The sequence below is a fragment of the Poecilia reticulata genome, chromosome 14 (genome assembly GCF_904066995.2).
Source record: "Poecilia reticulata chromosome 14, P_reticulata-male-v2, whole genome shotgun sequence".
Classification (NCBI taxonomy): domain Eukaryota; kingdom Metazoa; phylum Chordata; class Actinopteri; order Cyprinodontiformes; family Poeciliidae; genus Poecilia; species Poecilia reticulata.
Window position 1 is genome coordinate 23,753,662 of NC_088843.1, and position 16,608 is coordinate 23,770,269.

The following is a 16,608-nucleotide window of genomic DNA, read 5'->3' on the forward strand; positions in this document are numbered from 1 at the left end:
AACTCAACCAATTAATTGAGTTATGTATTTTCTAGTGTAATTTTATTGCACAATCAATGTGTATATCAAATATGACAACAAAAATACACTTCTCAATTTAATGCTTTGAATTTGGGTCTCGGGTACAAGCGGCCGAAATGGGTTTCCTCCGCAGGGTGGCTGGGCTCTCCCTTAGAGATAGGGTGAGAAGCTCGGTCATCCGGGAGGGACTCAGAGTAGAGCCGCTGCTCCTCCACGTCGAGAGGAGCCAGTTGAGGTGGCTCGGGCATCTGGTAAGGATGCCTCCTGTGGACGCCTCCCTGGTGAGGTGTTCCGGGCACGTCCCACCGGGAGGAGGCCTCAGGGAAGACCCAGGACACGCTGGAGGGATTACGTCTCTCGGCTGGCCTGGGAACGCCTTGGGATTTCCCCGGAGGAGCTGGAAGAAGTGGCTGGGGAGAGGGAAGTCTGGGCCTCCTTTCTGAAGCTGCTGCCCCCGCGACCCGACCCCGGATAAGCGGAAGAAAATGGATGGATGGAATTTGGGTCTCTTCAAGCTCCTGCTCTTTTTGGCACTGCCTTCAGCGCGTCATAACAACAGTGCTCCTCCATTATGTTGTTTACAACTATTATGGTTGTAAACAACATAACAGAACATTGAACTGAGTAGTAGTTTGTATGATGAGCTCAGCAGATGTACAGATCCACCAGGTATTTGGTAATTGCTGCTGACTAGTCTGAAGGAACTGAGTGGGGGAGTCGCCTTAAAATACATTCACAGGTGAACCTCCAATTTAATCAAATTAATGTCTCATTTAACCTAAAAACTTAACCTATCAGAAGCTTTTCAAGCTTCTGATGGATGATGACATCAGGTGATGATGTCATCTAAGATTTCCCTCATTGTTAGACAGATAGTAAAAATTCTGTATGTAAAATGATATTGACATTAACAAATACTTTTCTGACATATTCTGGTTGTCATTATTGTAGCATTTAAGTAATAAAAATATGATGTAACTTCAGACAGGGAGAAAATTTTTGTAATCTTTATTAGATACATGTACACTTCTGGTTTCAAATGTATGTGCTAATACTAGAGATGTGCCGATCAGGTCTTTTCCTGCCAATACCGATTCCGATCACCCAAGAGGGCCGATCACCAATACCGATCACATAATTTTTTTTTTTTATCAAAAGCACTACCGGTTACATTATGTGGAAAAAGGAACCATGAATTCACCTTAATTTAGACAAACATGTGTCTTTAATAACTTTTTCCAAGAAATAAACAGGCATTGTGCAAATTGTACTACTATTGATAATACTATCTTTAACAGACTGAAAACATATGATGGCTCTGAAGAGGCTAAATAATGCAGAGTCAAAATAAAACCTCTCAACATTGCCAAACAATTCAAGTATAAAGCTTAACATTCAAAGGCAAATACAGGATCCATTACAATAAACAATCCAGAGTTACTGAATGAAAACTTCCTGATAGCACTGCGGCTAGCTGATTACTGCTAATTCTGATTGGCTGTTTCTGACTGAGCAGAGTAATTATGCAGAAAAGGGAGGAGGCAGAGGAGATCGATTATTTTTTTTAGAGATTATTTGTCTCATGTTAGGACAGCGAAAGTTTTAATATGTATGTAAAATTAAATTTTTTTTAAGTTAGATGCTGCAGCTTTAAGCAGAGGTTCGGTGTGAGAGTCACTACCAAGTGGAGCAGAAGCGGCGCTCCGTCTGTGAAATATTACTACCTGTAGCGCGGAGCAGCGGTTCAACAGCGAGAGCAGAACCAGCGTCTTACATCGCAGCTCGAAGACTTAAATAATTTTGCGGGTTATTTGTTTAGCTTTCTGACCGTCATGCTAATCCGGGTGAGTGTTTGTAGCTGTGCGCTGCTTTACCTGCTGTCTGATCATCCATATGTCTTTTTTACTGCAGTGAGCCTCGATGTAGCCAAACTCCTCAAGTATGACATTGTTTTTATGCCATATTAGATTCGTCGTGTTGATGCATTTTGACGTGCTTCACCCCACGTGCTTCAATTTTCCGCCATAACACGCAAACTTCCCCAGTCACTCAGTGCGTTATAGTTCCACATCGCTTAGGATTTGTTGCTGCGCATTTGCGCAGTGTGAAGGAAGGAGGAGACCAGCTGCACAGGCAGGCTGCAAAATGAAATGCAGGTGATCGGTTTGTGTGATCGGCAACAAGAGATCGTGATCGGCGATCACTGATCATACACTTTTTCACGGAAATCGGCCGATGATCAGTGGCCGATCGATCGTTACACCTATAGCTAATACAGTTAACACATATTATTTCCTGTCACAATAATTAATTGTGCTGTTCCAGAAGTTATTGCAATAAACAATAATATTGCTGTTTTGAGCCCATTTTCAAATAATATAAAAGTAATGGCATAATGCAGATTCTCAAAGATCAATAAACCTTAATTTCTAATGAACATTTTACATATTTGTCATGCTGTCTTTGGTAGAAAAGAGTGAGAAGCCTTATCTTGCGATCAATTTTTTTTATTGCTTATGTGTTTAGCTATAACATAAAGTACCAATACAATATTTTGTTTGTAACACAATCAAATTAAAAAAACTTCCTGGTCTACGCCTTCGTTTGCAAATCTCTGCAGCTCTCTTTCTTCTTCTTACATTTCTTTCTATAAGGTGTTTCCTTCTCTTTTCTTACCCTTTTCTGTTTCCCACCTGTCTCTTGCCTTTCCATGAGCGGTGCTCAGATCTACAACAAGAACATGATCATGGACACCTTCCTGGGACAGGTGGTCCTGTTCAGCGAGCCCAATGAGCGGCAGGAGCAGCACACGCTTCACCTCCGTGACAAGGGCAGTCGCCAGGACAACGACATCCCGGGCATGCTCACTGTGCGCCTATTCACCTCCACCACACTCACCAACATCTGACGAGCTCGTTACCGAATCTGGGGAAGCTCATCCATCTTTCTGAGCTCACTGTCCTTCACTTTGTTTTCCCACTTTTTCTTTTTGGGGAGTTTTTCAAAATACCTGCATCCATACGTGTAGGTACAAGATGCCATAAGGGTTATGTTTTAACAAATTCCTGCTAGAATAGAATGGATAATGTTATTTATTGTCATAATATTATCTGAAACTGGGCCACTCTACAGGTTTTGATGCTGGAAAGCTTCAGGTAAAGGGGACCTATTATGCAAAATTCACATTTTGCACATTTTTCTCGTTCCGTTTGGGTTTCTAAAAGCAGCGCAAGCGCTTTGAAAAACTTTTTTTGGAAATAAATTCATGAGTTTCAAAAATCTCCCAATTGTTAAGTCACATTCCACAGGCACAGCGCAGTTGATTAGCAACCCCACAAAGGCCCAGCTCTGTTACCTAGCAACCATACTCCAGCACGTTTGGTCAGCTGGGTTTAACACTGCTGGAAAAGACAAGTGTATTCTTGTTGACTTGTAACTCCACGATCTATTTATCGGCTAATTTGCTCATGTGCTAAAAGAAATACTTCCAAGAAAGGTATGTTTTTTTTTTCTTTTGGTAATCATTGTAATTGTAAAAATTCAATTTCGTTCAATTCAAAAAGGCTTTATTGATCCGACAGGGAAATGAAATGCTGTTGAAACTAATATTTATTCAAACATTTTCACGGAGTTATTGTAGATGTTATATATAAATAAATAAATAAATAAGAATAAAAATATTTTTAATTATTATAAGCTTTAAATAAAAGTAAATAGTACATGTTTTAAAGAGAATAACTAAAAATAAGAATAAATACAGTATTATTGGATTTTGAAAGACTATTTTCTAAAAATGACCTTCCAGTAAATGTTTGTATCTGTGAATCACACGTGAAGAACGATAGAGTAATATTAGGATAAAGTCTTATACAATTGATTACACCTTTAGCTAATCTCATAAAAGATATGATTGTTATGAAAGTAAAGGTCCTTTTTTCATCCACGATAAGTATCTCACAGTTCCTTCAGTCGTATTACATTTTTTTACTGAATAATGATCTTTGAACCAAATTATAAAATGTATTATTCATTAAGAGAATTATAACATAGTCCAGAAAAATAGCATAGGTCGTTTTTTAATTAATATAAATTAATATGTTAATGTATATTTTGAGAATGATCCAGAAGTATTTTCTTCAGTGCATGCGGAAGTTAGCCAGTGGTACGGATTGTGTTTCCTGAACAGACCGTGCAGTGGCAACGCATTTTTGTTGGTCGTGTGGGAGGATCCTCTTCTGCTTTTCAAAGATACACAGTTATATAATTGTGCATCTGTTTGCATTTTTTCAGCCTCCTGTCCCCTCTTCCTGTCATTTAAAGTCACAGCAGGCTCTAAAACATCTGAACTGACCACACTAAAATCTCATTATCTGAGAATGATTTAGTGCAAAACCTGTAATGAACCAGTAAAACTATTGTTGAGCAGGTAAAAAAAAAAGATCCCATAAAACAAATATTTGCATTTTAATTTATTGAATTTTGTGTCCTCCAGTAGTTTAAATTTTCCAGTTAGGGCCCCCAAAGGGATATCGTTTTGATCACCCCCTGCCCTAGACATAACCTGTTCAAAGAAGCATAATAGGTCACCTTTAAATGAATTATCCAAAATTATTTACTACAAACTGAGTTTACCCTGGTCATACAACACATTATGCACACATTTCTGCACTCTCCATGCATGTGCCAATCTTTCCAAGGGCTCTGCAATGCCTTAAGGCTGAGTCGGTCTCTCCTGTTTCAGGAGACGGAGGGAGGAGTTCTGTGAAAACTGTTTTCAGTGTTAGCACCGTCTGATCTACAGCCTTCTGTCCCCCCTTCCTGTCAGAGCTCAATCTCCCTGCCCAGATGCCTCAGCTCCTTGTCAGGTTGCAGCTGCTTCAGAAAGCATCCAGCCTGAACTTTACAAAGAAAAGCCAACAGCAGCTATTTCCTCCCTCTACCAGGAGCTTTCTTTTCCTGCGCTTACGTGTAAAGTCTTCGCCTCCCCCGTCTCCCGTCACTTCTAAACTCGCTGCCGGTTGCTCTGGACGATCTGCAAACTGCATGGCTTGAAAACGTTTCTGCCTGTGCTGCACATTTATCCAGTCGTAGCTTAGCAACCGGGGCTCCTGATCGTTTCCCCTGTTCTCCCCAATGTTGGAGTGCAAAGATTCAGCTTGACATAAACCAAGTGCTTTATGGGACCAAAGATGAGCCGGGCCCTTCGCTCTCTAACGTTCCGTTCAGAACCTTCTGGCCTAGCCACAAACCACCACCCCGTGTGCCACTTCATCTCTTAATGGCAACACCACTGCCTGATGCTTCCTTTGACGAGAGTCCAACGGGTCGACCCGAAAGACTCGCCGAAGACAGCGGCCGTGATTCTGAGAAGACGCCAGCTGCGTTTCCATTGATCATAAATTAGCCTAAAGTTGCAGTATGTAACAAACTCCGGTTGTTGGTCATGTGACTCGTGTGTTGCATGTTTCCATTGCAGTTTTCTGAAATAAACAAATTTCAATACATCCAAAAAAACCACTTCAAACTTTTTATCAAAAAACATGTTTTTTCAAAAATGGCGTGTATCCTGCAGCAGTATGTAACTTTTAAAAAAATATATGTTTTTTCATATTTGTTCATACTATCATGTAATGACAATATAATATGAGAGACAAATTGTGGAAAGATCAATCTCCTCCACCTCCTCACTGAGCTACTATTGCTGTCTGAAGAAATGCAGTGCTCCAGACCAAAAACAACCAAGCAGAGCGAGGAGGATCTTAGTGCTGTCAATCAACTTCATGTACTCACTGCTAAATGTGCTAATTGTGGAAAAACAACTTACTGTTACAAGAAAACAGTTTATCTGCTATCATTGCTATGCTAAGTAGCTTCAGCTGACTAGCTTGAGGGTGATTGACAGCGTTAAGACCCGCCTTCTGGCTCTGATTGGCTGCTTCTGGTTAGCGCTGGTAGAAGGCCGAGGAGCCGTGTTTTTGTTTTTCAGATTATCTGTCTCATACTCTACTGTCACGACATAGCGATAGATTCAACAAATGTGCAAAAAATTCTTTTTTTTATAAAAGTTACATACTGCAGCAGAAAACACCAACTTAAAAAACAAAAATAAACTTGTTTTTCCACTAAGATGAGGTGGTTTTTCAGTCATAAAATTGCAATGGAAACACATTTTTCACATCACATGAGTCACATGACCAACAACCGGAAGTTGCCACTGGTGCAAATCACTAAGAAGACGACAGGAAGTAGTTGAATGATCATTGCGCGGCATGTTTTTTTTAACGACTTATTGCGTGAACAAACTTCTTCACGTGAGATTCTTAATTGTGTTTCTTATTTAATGGAAACATGACAATTATGAAATTGTGTTTTTTCAACATTAGTGGAATGTCGTCAAAGTTTGTGGTTGGAAACGCAGCTTGTGTGTTTGTCTCGGTTCCTACCGCCTTGCTTCAGATGTGGGTGAATGCAGATCTGTTGACCCTGTATGTATCTGGAAGTCACATTTCTATGGGAAGGTGTGAGCAGAACACCTTGCACTTTAATTAACTTAAAAGACAAAGAAGCAGGAAGTTTTTATCAGCGGAGACGTTTCTGCCAATCAGCTTGTGCCATCGTCTCGGTCTCGGCAGGATGGATGAACGGATTTCTCTCGTTAACCATGACTCTTCCTGCATCGGTCATGTGGCCACATGGTGTGAGCTTTTCGCTCCTGATGAACTTTGTTTTGGTTTTGTTGACTCAAAAGTGCAGTCTTGAGTTTTATGCACTGCTGGATTTTCTTTCTTTTGTTGTTAGAAGTTAGGAATTAAACTGTAATCTATCATCAATGCATTTCCTTTGAATGTAAGGCTAGACTCTTGTGAGAAACTATCACATCAGTTTTTCTGTTTTGTTTTATCACTGCAGTGGTCACATATGGCGTTACTTAAACTGGTCACTCCAGTTATTGTCAGGGTTCCTCCACAGTGTGGAAATGTCTGGAAAAGTCTAGAAAAGTCTGGAATTCAGGGTTTTCCTGGTCTGAATGGGAAAATTAGAGAATATTTGCATTTATAAAACTTTATTCCCAATTTGTCAGCTGTCCCTTCCTTCCTTCTTTCTTTCCTTCTTCTCTTTCATTATGTTTTTCTTCCTACCTTCCTTCCTTTGTTTCTTTCTTCCTTTCTTCCCCTCTGTTTTTTTCCGTTTCTTATTTACAGCCCACAATATAAATATCATAAGTTCCTGTTGAATCTTGATATTTTAGACAGTGTTATAAATGGTCTGAGGTTTCTGTAGGTTTTAACCTGCTACAGTATTTTAGATTTTCCATGTGAAGGAACCCTGTTTTGTGTACAGCATCCCTATAAACGTGTCGTGCATGACTTATTTTCCAATATGTTCATGGCCTTGTACGGTACTGCTCAACTGTTACTATATCTATTTATTCTTTCTATCTGGATCGTCATGGAAATGCTCGCTTTTGAGGAGTCAGCATGTCGACACCCGATGACCCTCGTCCAGTTCGGATCACATGGAAGGCTTTGAAGCAGCAGCTATGTTTTATTACTGTTATGCTTTCATAAAGCCTCTAGTGTCTGAACATTAGCAGTAGATGTTGACCTCTCTCTAGGTGCTACTTCTCTTCGCTGTGCTCCTTATTGTTTTCAGTCGGACAGGAAGTGGAAGCTGCTCCTTTTCCAGCGTTTGGACCTGTAGAACCAAACGCTGAACGATTGGTTTGGATTTTATTCACAAAGACGAGGATAAAACACAAAAACCCACCAAACTCATTCACAAAGTTCTGCTGAAGTTTTCTGCACTGAACTCACTGAACAGTGTGGCTGACAAGGATTTACCCCCTTAGAGTTTTTAGATGCTTCTGATCACTAAGCAAATTATAATATCAGACAAAGATCACCAGATTCTGTTTTCTTTCCACAAGTCAGATAGTTCTGGCATGCCTGGTTATGTCTTGTTAGATTGACCCAAAATAATTGAGTTAGTCATGATGAAACAAGAGGGAATTATATTTTGAATATTTTTCTTTATTTCAACTTAATTAATGCAAAAAAAAATTATTTTTTATTTACTTTTACTTTATATTTGTCTGATATTGACATTTATTTGATAATCTGAAACAGGTAGATATGACAAAAACGAGAAATATTTAAGGAGGTGATCGCTTTTTCACAACACTTTGAACATTGTTAGCATCTCCTTGTTAGTATAATACTGCATTGTCCTCAAAACCAACAGCTAATAACTTCCATAGAGATGGATGAAGAGTGTGTAGTGGGAAATCAGTCGTGCCAAATGTCAAATCGATCTTTATTCACAGAGTTTAGCATCTAATGCACAAAAATGTGTTTATGGAGCAGAACGTGGTAGGTTTGATTTAAGTTCCTCTCAAACGGCCAAGTTCTGCTCTAGTTAAGCCAACTGGTTCAGCTGTTTTCTTGCAGCTCTGTTTTTATTTTTGAACGGAATATTATGTTAAGGTTATCCTGAATGAGAATGATTGTCAGGTGGCAACATAACTGGGTTAAAAAGTAACTGAATATCCTATAAATGCCTCAAATGTAACTGGTTGAAGTTTTGAAAATTAGGCAGCTGAACGTTCAGATTTCTGACTCAATCACAAATATTAAGGAAGCACAAATTAGGACGCCTTAAACATAACCCTGTCTTCTCCCTGTTGCTCCCCCTGTTTATGTTGTCTCTCTACATTCAGCCCCCAAATCCCGTAAAATCAGCCAGGACTCATTTGGCTGAGCATTTAATTAGGTAAATGAATTTGTTTCACTGAGGTTAAAGCATCAAAACAAACCAAAGACGTAAAAACAAAAAACCAGAGGCAGTGAACAAGTCGAGCTGGTCTGCAAACCAAGCTAGACAGTTTCTACGCTGTAAATCACAAAAATAAGAATACGCCTTTGAATCTGTTTACTTTCAGAACATCTGATTAATCATCAATGAGTTATTTATAAGATTAAAAACTAATAATGAGCATTTTTGAACCACTAACAGTGTTAATATTCTAGATTTGTGCTCAGGAAGTCGCTACTCCATCCCTGGCTGGTTTTATTTGAATTTTAAATGTAAAGACTAACTAACTAACCAACTAACTAACTAAAAGCAGTCTTGATTTTCTTGAGATAACAGGCTTTTCTCAAGATTTTTATGCAATATTACTCCAAAAGACAAACCAGTTAAAACCACAGATGATTTCCAGTTATATCGGATTCAATTTGGTCAAAATTCAGTTTAAATCAATTCAGCAGGTTCCTTTAAATGGAGTCCAATTCAGTCCAAATGCAATCATCAAAAATGTAGTTGATCATAAGTTTTACGTCTAAGGACACTCGGCCAAGAGGTAAGCATGGGGTGACAGTGGAAAGGAAAAACTGTCTGGCTGGTTGCTGAGAGAACAGAACAACAAGACGGAAAAAACAGAAAGTACACTGGACCAGGTGTACTTTCTATATGGAAGAAAAAGAAGGGAAAACACAAGGTTAAAAGGCAGGAATAGCTCCAATAGTTAGTCTGGTCAGAAATGTTTCAAAGTGTGTAAAATATGTTTTCACTACAAAGTAAGCCTTGTTATCTCGAGAAAATGAGATAATTATCAGCTCATCTTCAGACAATACCATGAATATACATTTCTAAGCCTTTATGCTCTCTCTCCTTCTGTAGCAACTAGGGGTGCACCGATTGCACTTTTCTGGCCAATCAACGATCTTTAAAAAGCCCGACCTGCCCATTCCGATTTTTTTGTTTGAAAAGTCGGTACATATAGCGTCAAAGTCGTTAAGTCTGTGACTGTTGTTAACACTTTAAGGAGACAGAGGCTAATCTTCAGAACGATAAGATCAGTTTTTCATCTCCCAAAATGAAGGAAATTGTGGCTGATTTATTGGTGCACCCCTAGTAGAAACCACAGTCATCATAAGAGTTCCTTCCGGCATATTTCTTTAAGATCATGTGCCACAGCAGTGCCAAATAGACCAGTGGCCTGTTACGTTATGCTGCGTTGTGTCTTATGAACTGTGAGTTTGAAAATTTTTGGTACGAAAATGTTTCTCAAATGTTTTGCTCTCCATTTTGTCCTGCTTTGTTTATTCACTGCAATGCTTCTTTATAATTATTGCATAATATGAACTTTTTTGCCAAAAGTGTTACGGCTTTCACTGTTAACCACACACACACCAACACACACACACACACACACACAAAACCCTCCAGCTACTAAACTAACCAAGCTCGACTGGAGTGTCTGGACCTTGAGTGTGTTTTTTGATAGTTTCTATATTGCTTCAGTCTTCTGCATATATAAGCATTTTCTGCATGGTACTCCAAGGCAGGTTTTTAAATGAAGCCCAAATTCTCTGAACGGTGGTGACTTTTATATGAATCAAAAAGCGGCCGTGCATGTAGCAGAAAAAAGACAAAGAAAACGCTTTCAGATCTCCTTGTTTCATCTCGAATCACAGGAACGATGATTTTCCTTCAGAGACAGTTGGCAAACATGATTCGCTGTTGCTACTTTGATAAACATGCTGTGTGTAATTAAATGCCTTTGTTGCACACTTGCATGCATTGAGACAGTATCCAGTTTTCTAAAATTTTGTACGCAGTAATCTGCATTTTGCAGTGTGTATATAAAAGTAGCAGCATTCTGTAGGTGGTTTGATCCTTGTTCTGATGCACATTAATGTCAGTTCTTTATAGTTACAAGTGAATCATCCACTGTTTGTGCTAGTTAATGTGAACTATTAGAGCCTTAAATTATGGCATTTCTTCCACTGAACTGGATGCAGATTTACTCCTTTTTAAAGGAGATTTGAGCAAAATTATTAGTGTAACGTTTTACCTGTTGCACCTTTTTGGAAAATAACGCTAATTCACTTTTTTAGATAAAAATGTAACATCCGTCATGCTTGCCTTGATATGTGATAAAATGGCGACTAGTTGAACTCACTTCCAGGCTTCTGAAGTTGAAATGGATTTTGTTTGGTGACCCTGTTACCCCACCTATGACATTTGATGGTTTCAGCGACTTACATTTTGTGAAGGTGCCAGATAGAAAATAGTCGAGAGGTTGATTCAGACACACTGTGTCTCAACCACATATTGGCTCTGAATTTTTACTTTAAATGCAACCAGTCCATCAAAACTGGTTGCATTTTATGATTTAAGATATACAATTTAAAGACATACAATTTAAAGAAACAATGATGGCCTTTGCATTTCCTCATAAGAGGAACATATGGATCTACTTTACTTTAAAAGAGGTTAATTCTGTAGGGCTTTGATGACTGTGAATCTGCAGATCAGTTCAGTGAAAGGAGGATTCAGAAATTCACATGTTTTTATGATGTAAGCAGGAAAAATGTGATCAATAAAACCGAAAATTGCATCCGTAAGTCGACTTCTGTCCGTTCTAGACTCTAGGATTGATGGATTTAAAAGCCACGTCAGTTTTGTCAGTTTGCCCAGCTCTGCATGTGATCAAGTAGATCAAAATATCAGAGAGAAAACATCTGGTTTCTCCTCTGGACCGTACCCTATTCGATAAACTGAGATTTTTATGAAAAATAAAAGAAAACAAACCTGACGTTGAGTCTCGTCCACTTAAGGAATGAGCTTGTGATTTCTCTTGTATTTTTCTGCCAATGTTTATTGACTGGAGGCTGGAAAACCTACTGCATGGTGACTCTTCTAGGAGATGCTACCGTCTTTGTAACGAGTATCTTTTATCAGTATTTTCTAAGCTTGTTAATTTTATATATCCACTTTAACTTGCGTTCCTGACTGATATGTTTACTGATAGCTATGTACAGGAGAGCCGTGCTGTATGTTCTGTACCGTGTGCTTGTCAGTGCGTTACTTTCAGTGTGAGCTTTGCTTTTCTTTTTCTATTGCGTGTTAGCTGAATCTGGTTTTCGGTTACACTGTGGTTATTTTATAGCTACAATCTAAAATACTTTTTTTTTCTTTTGTATTTAATGTCAACTTGTGGCATGACTTTGAAATAAAACTAGAAAATATATCCTGAATTTGTCGTTTTTGTGTGACAGAAAAACAAACTCCAAAATTCAACATTAAAAAAAAAAATCATCACACATTTGGTCAGGGTAAATATTCCACACCTTTTCAGTCTCCTCCAGTGCACATTTTTCACCCACCGTTGTTTTCTTCCACTCAGTTTTCCTTCAAAATGTTTGCAGTTTCAATTGGGGCCAGTTCAAGACTGCAAAAACACAAAATTGTACCAAGTATTTTTGGTCTCGTCCCTAGTGCTCTAACAAGTTCTCTATTGATATATATTAGTAGCTGAGCATTTTGTTGCACAGCTAAGAGACCTTGTGACCTCTACATCCTCCTCCTCCACCCGGCCCGTCTCTGTTTCTGCCACCAACTGGCTCCACCTCCGAGCTAATCAGGATCAGCGGCCATGAATGAGACCCAGTACAGAGACTCCTGAGATCTCCGCCACTGACCCAGACACCAAGCAGTAACTGGGCCGCAAACGCTGCATTGCCTGTAGGAGTCTGGAGCCACAGCTTCAGCAGCTTTCTGAGGGAGGAAAAACCCTGAGAGAACAAATTTTTTTAAAACTTCATACCTAGAGACTGGAGCAACACAAGTCAATTTAACCTCCACCGTTTTGTGTTTTGTTAAATAATCCTATCATATCAACTGTGGAGCATTTACCAGAACCAGAACAGGAGGAAGGAGCAGAATCCTTACACAAATTGCAGTGAGGTAAGAGTGGCAGGTGAACGTGGGTTAAGAATTAGTCTGCAGCCGGGCCACAGTGCGGCCGCTCGCCTGTAGATTTAGACTAAAGCCTCTTATTGCTCGCTTTGTCCTGGGCCAGCACTTAAGCAGCCGTTATGTGCCTTTAAAGTAACAATCTGTAAAGTGGAACTGCTGTAAGTTTTATCAAACAAATGAGTGTTAGTTTGACACAGTTAATAGGTTGGGCATGTTTTTGTTATAATCAGTCAAAGATCAAAGAATTCATCCAGTGAAACAAGAAGAAGCAGATGAAGCTACTTTGAACAATAAACATTCTTCAGATTCAAACAAAGTTGGAATTAATGTTTAAAATATTTTTGTATTTTTGACACCACGTTTCTTTTAAAAGGAGCTGGTATGTCACCAAGTGTCGCCAAGTTCTGCAAAGGCCAGATATGGACCCATTAATTCAAATCACGTCTTGAATGAAGAAAATTTTTAAATGAGGGATGTCAAACTCTTACAACTTTCAGATGTTCTCCTGATCCAAAATACTTCAATCAAATAACTTGTTACGTAGTTCCTTCAGAGCTGAATGCTGGTGAGGAGATTCATTCATTTGATTAGATGTGTTAGAGCCATAATGCATGAGGACTGGACTTGGTTAATGGATAAACAGCATCCTTAATGTGTAATCAAGTTCTTTAGAGTCCTTCTAATTAACCAATTGTCTGATTATTTGGCAGAGAATTGAAGCAGAGAATTATCAAAAAGATAGATGTTCTGGATACTGGTCCTCAACAGCTGGATCTGAACAACACTATGGTAGACATTTTGGTTTCACTTGTATACGTTTTTACTCCCATAGGTGTGAGATTTTAGGGTACAGCCACATCAGTCCTGTAAAGTCTGTGTTTATTGAACTCCAGTCCGTTTGTCTAGAAGATCCAGTTTGTTTGGGAAGGTGTGAAGGTGAACCAAAAAAAGTGAACTCTGCTCCATCTACAAATCTTGGTTTTGATTTGGTTGAAGTGAACTCTGGTGCAGTTGCAATGAACATGTGAATGCCAAGTGGACCACAGACTGCTCCAAAAGCAGGAAGCAAACCACAGTACAGGGCATTCTGGTTAGATACAACCAAAACAAACATCTGAGTATGGGACTAGTGGGAGAAATGACTGGTTGTCTTTACAAAAACCAAAAGAAAAATCCTGCCATCACTAAAATCTGACACCACTCCTTTATTGTTTACATTTTGTGAATAGGGAAATTGTGCCTTTATCAGAGGTTTGCGTGTCGTTTCCTTTAGTGGTTCTTGGTGCAACGCCAACACAGGCGAGGAGGTGAACAGGTTTTTCAAAGGGTTTGGTTGGTTTGACATAGTGCAGTGTAAAAGAGAACCACAGCAGCTGAAAGAGAACCACAGCAGTGTGAAAGAGAACCACAGCAACTGAAACTGTAATAAATGTTGGTCTCCAATCGAATTGAGCCTACAATGCTACACGGGGTGAAAACAATCTTAGTCTTGATGTTTTTGGTAGGGATGTAAGTGTAACATGTTAATTTCAATCAATTAATTACATAGATTTTATATGTTACAATTTTTATTGCAATTAATTGTGTGTGTTTTTTAACCAACAAAAGTCCTAAACTGGAACCTGCGTGTTTCTAGTACGACCATAAATCTGACGCACAAGTGACATCCACAACAGCAATGGATGACAAAGCCTCAAAAAATGATCTGATGGGATTTTGAAAAAGACTATTGTTGTGTTCAAGTTGTGCTAAAAGGAGTTAGCCTTGTAGCTAAATTATTTCAGCCTAAAAAAGCATCTCAGTACTAAACATGTGGCGTCACCACAGACGTCCCTAATGCTAATGTCAATGTCCACAGCCCACATTTCTAAAGAAGCCCCATCAACGATCAGGCCTTCCTGAAACTTACAGACTCTGCAATTAACTTGTTTAAAAACTTCAATTGAGTCCCACTGCTAGTTTTTAGAAATGTAACTGTGAATAAAAGCTCCTGTTTCACACAGCTTACATCACCATGGTGATTGGAGGTGCAGATGTAAAGCATGTAAGCCTCCTCTGAGGTCATGTAAAGCTCTTTAACCCTAAGAACTGCAGCTGTTCAAAATGTAATTAAGGTTAACTGCTTTGCTTAATGCTGGATCATTTTCCTGTTTATGTTTTGTAACATTTGTATTTATTTGTACATTAGAGAAGAAAGCACCTACATTTCTCAACTCGTCTCATATTCTTTCAGATACTGAACCTCGGCAATCTTGATGGAGGCGAGTCTCCCAGAGGTTCTTGGCCAATGATGAAAGTGTCCCACCCAGCGGTGCCTCTGAATCCCTGCCATGTGAGTGATACGTGTGAAGAGCACATACTTGTTAGAATAACAATGCAGACCACAGACAGATTAACAACCAGGAGCTTTAACGAGCCTCTGTGTGTAAATCTTCCAGCAGGTTGATTTTGAGTCTTGTCAGTTGTGAAGATTAACTAGTTTGTAGTTGTTTTAAAAGCCTTAAAATTCTTTTTTTTATGGAAATCTGTAATAATCAGATGCATCTTCAGTCCAAGTATTAATTAAACATTTAAAACAGCAACTGAATAATTGAGATTGAGCTCACTGTGGAATACTGGCCCCAGCTCAAATGAAGCACACACACCTCCAAACTGCAGAGGCCTAATTGTGCAGCAAATTTCCAGGTTGCTGTTTAAATGTAAAATCAAAAAGTCGTGAGGTTGTTTAGTAATGAAGAGTAGGAGGACTAAAAAGCAGCTTTATGATTTCCTTTAAGGCTACGTCCACACAGCAATTTCTGATGTTCAATTAAAATTTTTTGATGGAATCCAATTTTTTAGATGGTCATTCATGCTAGTATTAAATTTTACTGCAGTCAGAGATCTGTGTGACCGGTTTAGGACCCCAAAAGCAACCCGCATGCACAGAAAAATGACATAGATATCACACAGCAGCGAAATGTTTAGGAGAGTAATGGTGGACACTGCCGTCTATGGATTAGTTTTAAAGTTGTTGAAAGTTGTTGAGGCCTGTGAGCCCACATTATTGTTACAAGATCATAACAAGACAAAGAAAGCAACAAAAAAAAAGTGATTAATTACGTTAAAAAGAGTCCCGACCCCAGTCCTAATGTTTTGGCCCCACCCTGTGTTTCTTATTTATTGAAGTTTTGTGTCCGTGGTGAATCCTGGAGGTTATCATCCTGGTTATTTCTAAATATTGTGAGGACTAAATCACTCATCTAGATCTGCTTAAGAACGTTTTAATTCAGGAGCAATGTGACATTTTATTCCAGATTTCTGATGGGGGTTTTTTATTCACATTGTCAGCTTTGTTTTTGTTTGTTTTTAGTGATCAGTTTAGATGTTTTCTAAAGGGGCATTAACCTTCAGAAAAACCTGTATAAGAATTTTGAAAAGTATTTGTCATTCCCTCCACTTTGCAGCAATGTGTCAGTCACATCCGTTCCCCTCGAGGTTTAAAGATGTGGAAAAATACCTAGGGATATGAATACTTTGATGTATTTAGTACTTAGATGAAAAACGTAAACATGAAAGCTTCCAGTTTGATCTGGGTGTTCTGCATTGAGGCATTATCAGTTAATCTGGTAGAGCCTTTCCTGTTGGATGGTAATTGGTCTAATTGAAGTTGTGGTTAAAGGTCAAAGGAGAATCAGATCCATATGTCTGTGTTGGAGACTGAGGATAAATTGGCTCCCTGCAGTTCAGGATAAGACGCTCTGTCTTAACATACACTAATTATTCATTGCAGCTAAACAGAAGCAGCTCCTTCATACTTCTAATTTAACAAAAAAATAATAATGA

General features: G+C 38.9%; 2 protein-coding genes across 9 annotated transcripts in view; both read left to right on the top strand.

The window, feature by feature from the left end:
* Positions 1 to 12,055, top strand: part of LOC103476305 (calpain-5-like) — a 45,413-nt gene extending 33,358 nt beyond the window's left edge. Inside the window, exon 13 of the mRNA XM_008428546.3 lies at positions 2,747 to 12,055. Within this exon, the coding sequence (XP_008426768.1) occupies positions 2,747 to 2,929 (183 nt within the window). The 3' untranslated portion in view covers positions 2,930 to 12,055. The remainder of the gene's footprint in view (positions 1 to 2,746) is intronic.
* Positions 12,056 to 12,442: 387 nt separating this feature from the next.
* LOC103476307 (unconventional myosin-VIIa-like) overlaps positions 12,443 to 16,608 on the top strand; it is a 36,281-nt gene continuing 32,115 nt past the window's right edge. For 2 of the 8 annotated variants that reach the window (XM_081615163.1, XM_081615164.1), the window contains exons 1-2: positions 12,451 to 12,771; positions 15,017 to 15,115. The gene's annotated coding sequence lies outside the window, so the exon portion shown is untranslated. Of the gene's footprint in view, positions 12,772 to 15,016; positions 15,116 to 16,608 lie in introns of all 8 variants that reach the window. The other 6 variants (XM_081615165.1, XM_081615166.1, XM_008428548.2 and 3 more) reach the window with 4 other exon arrangements.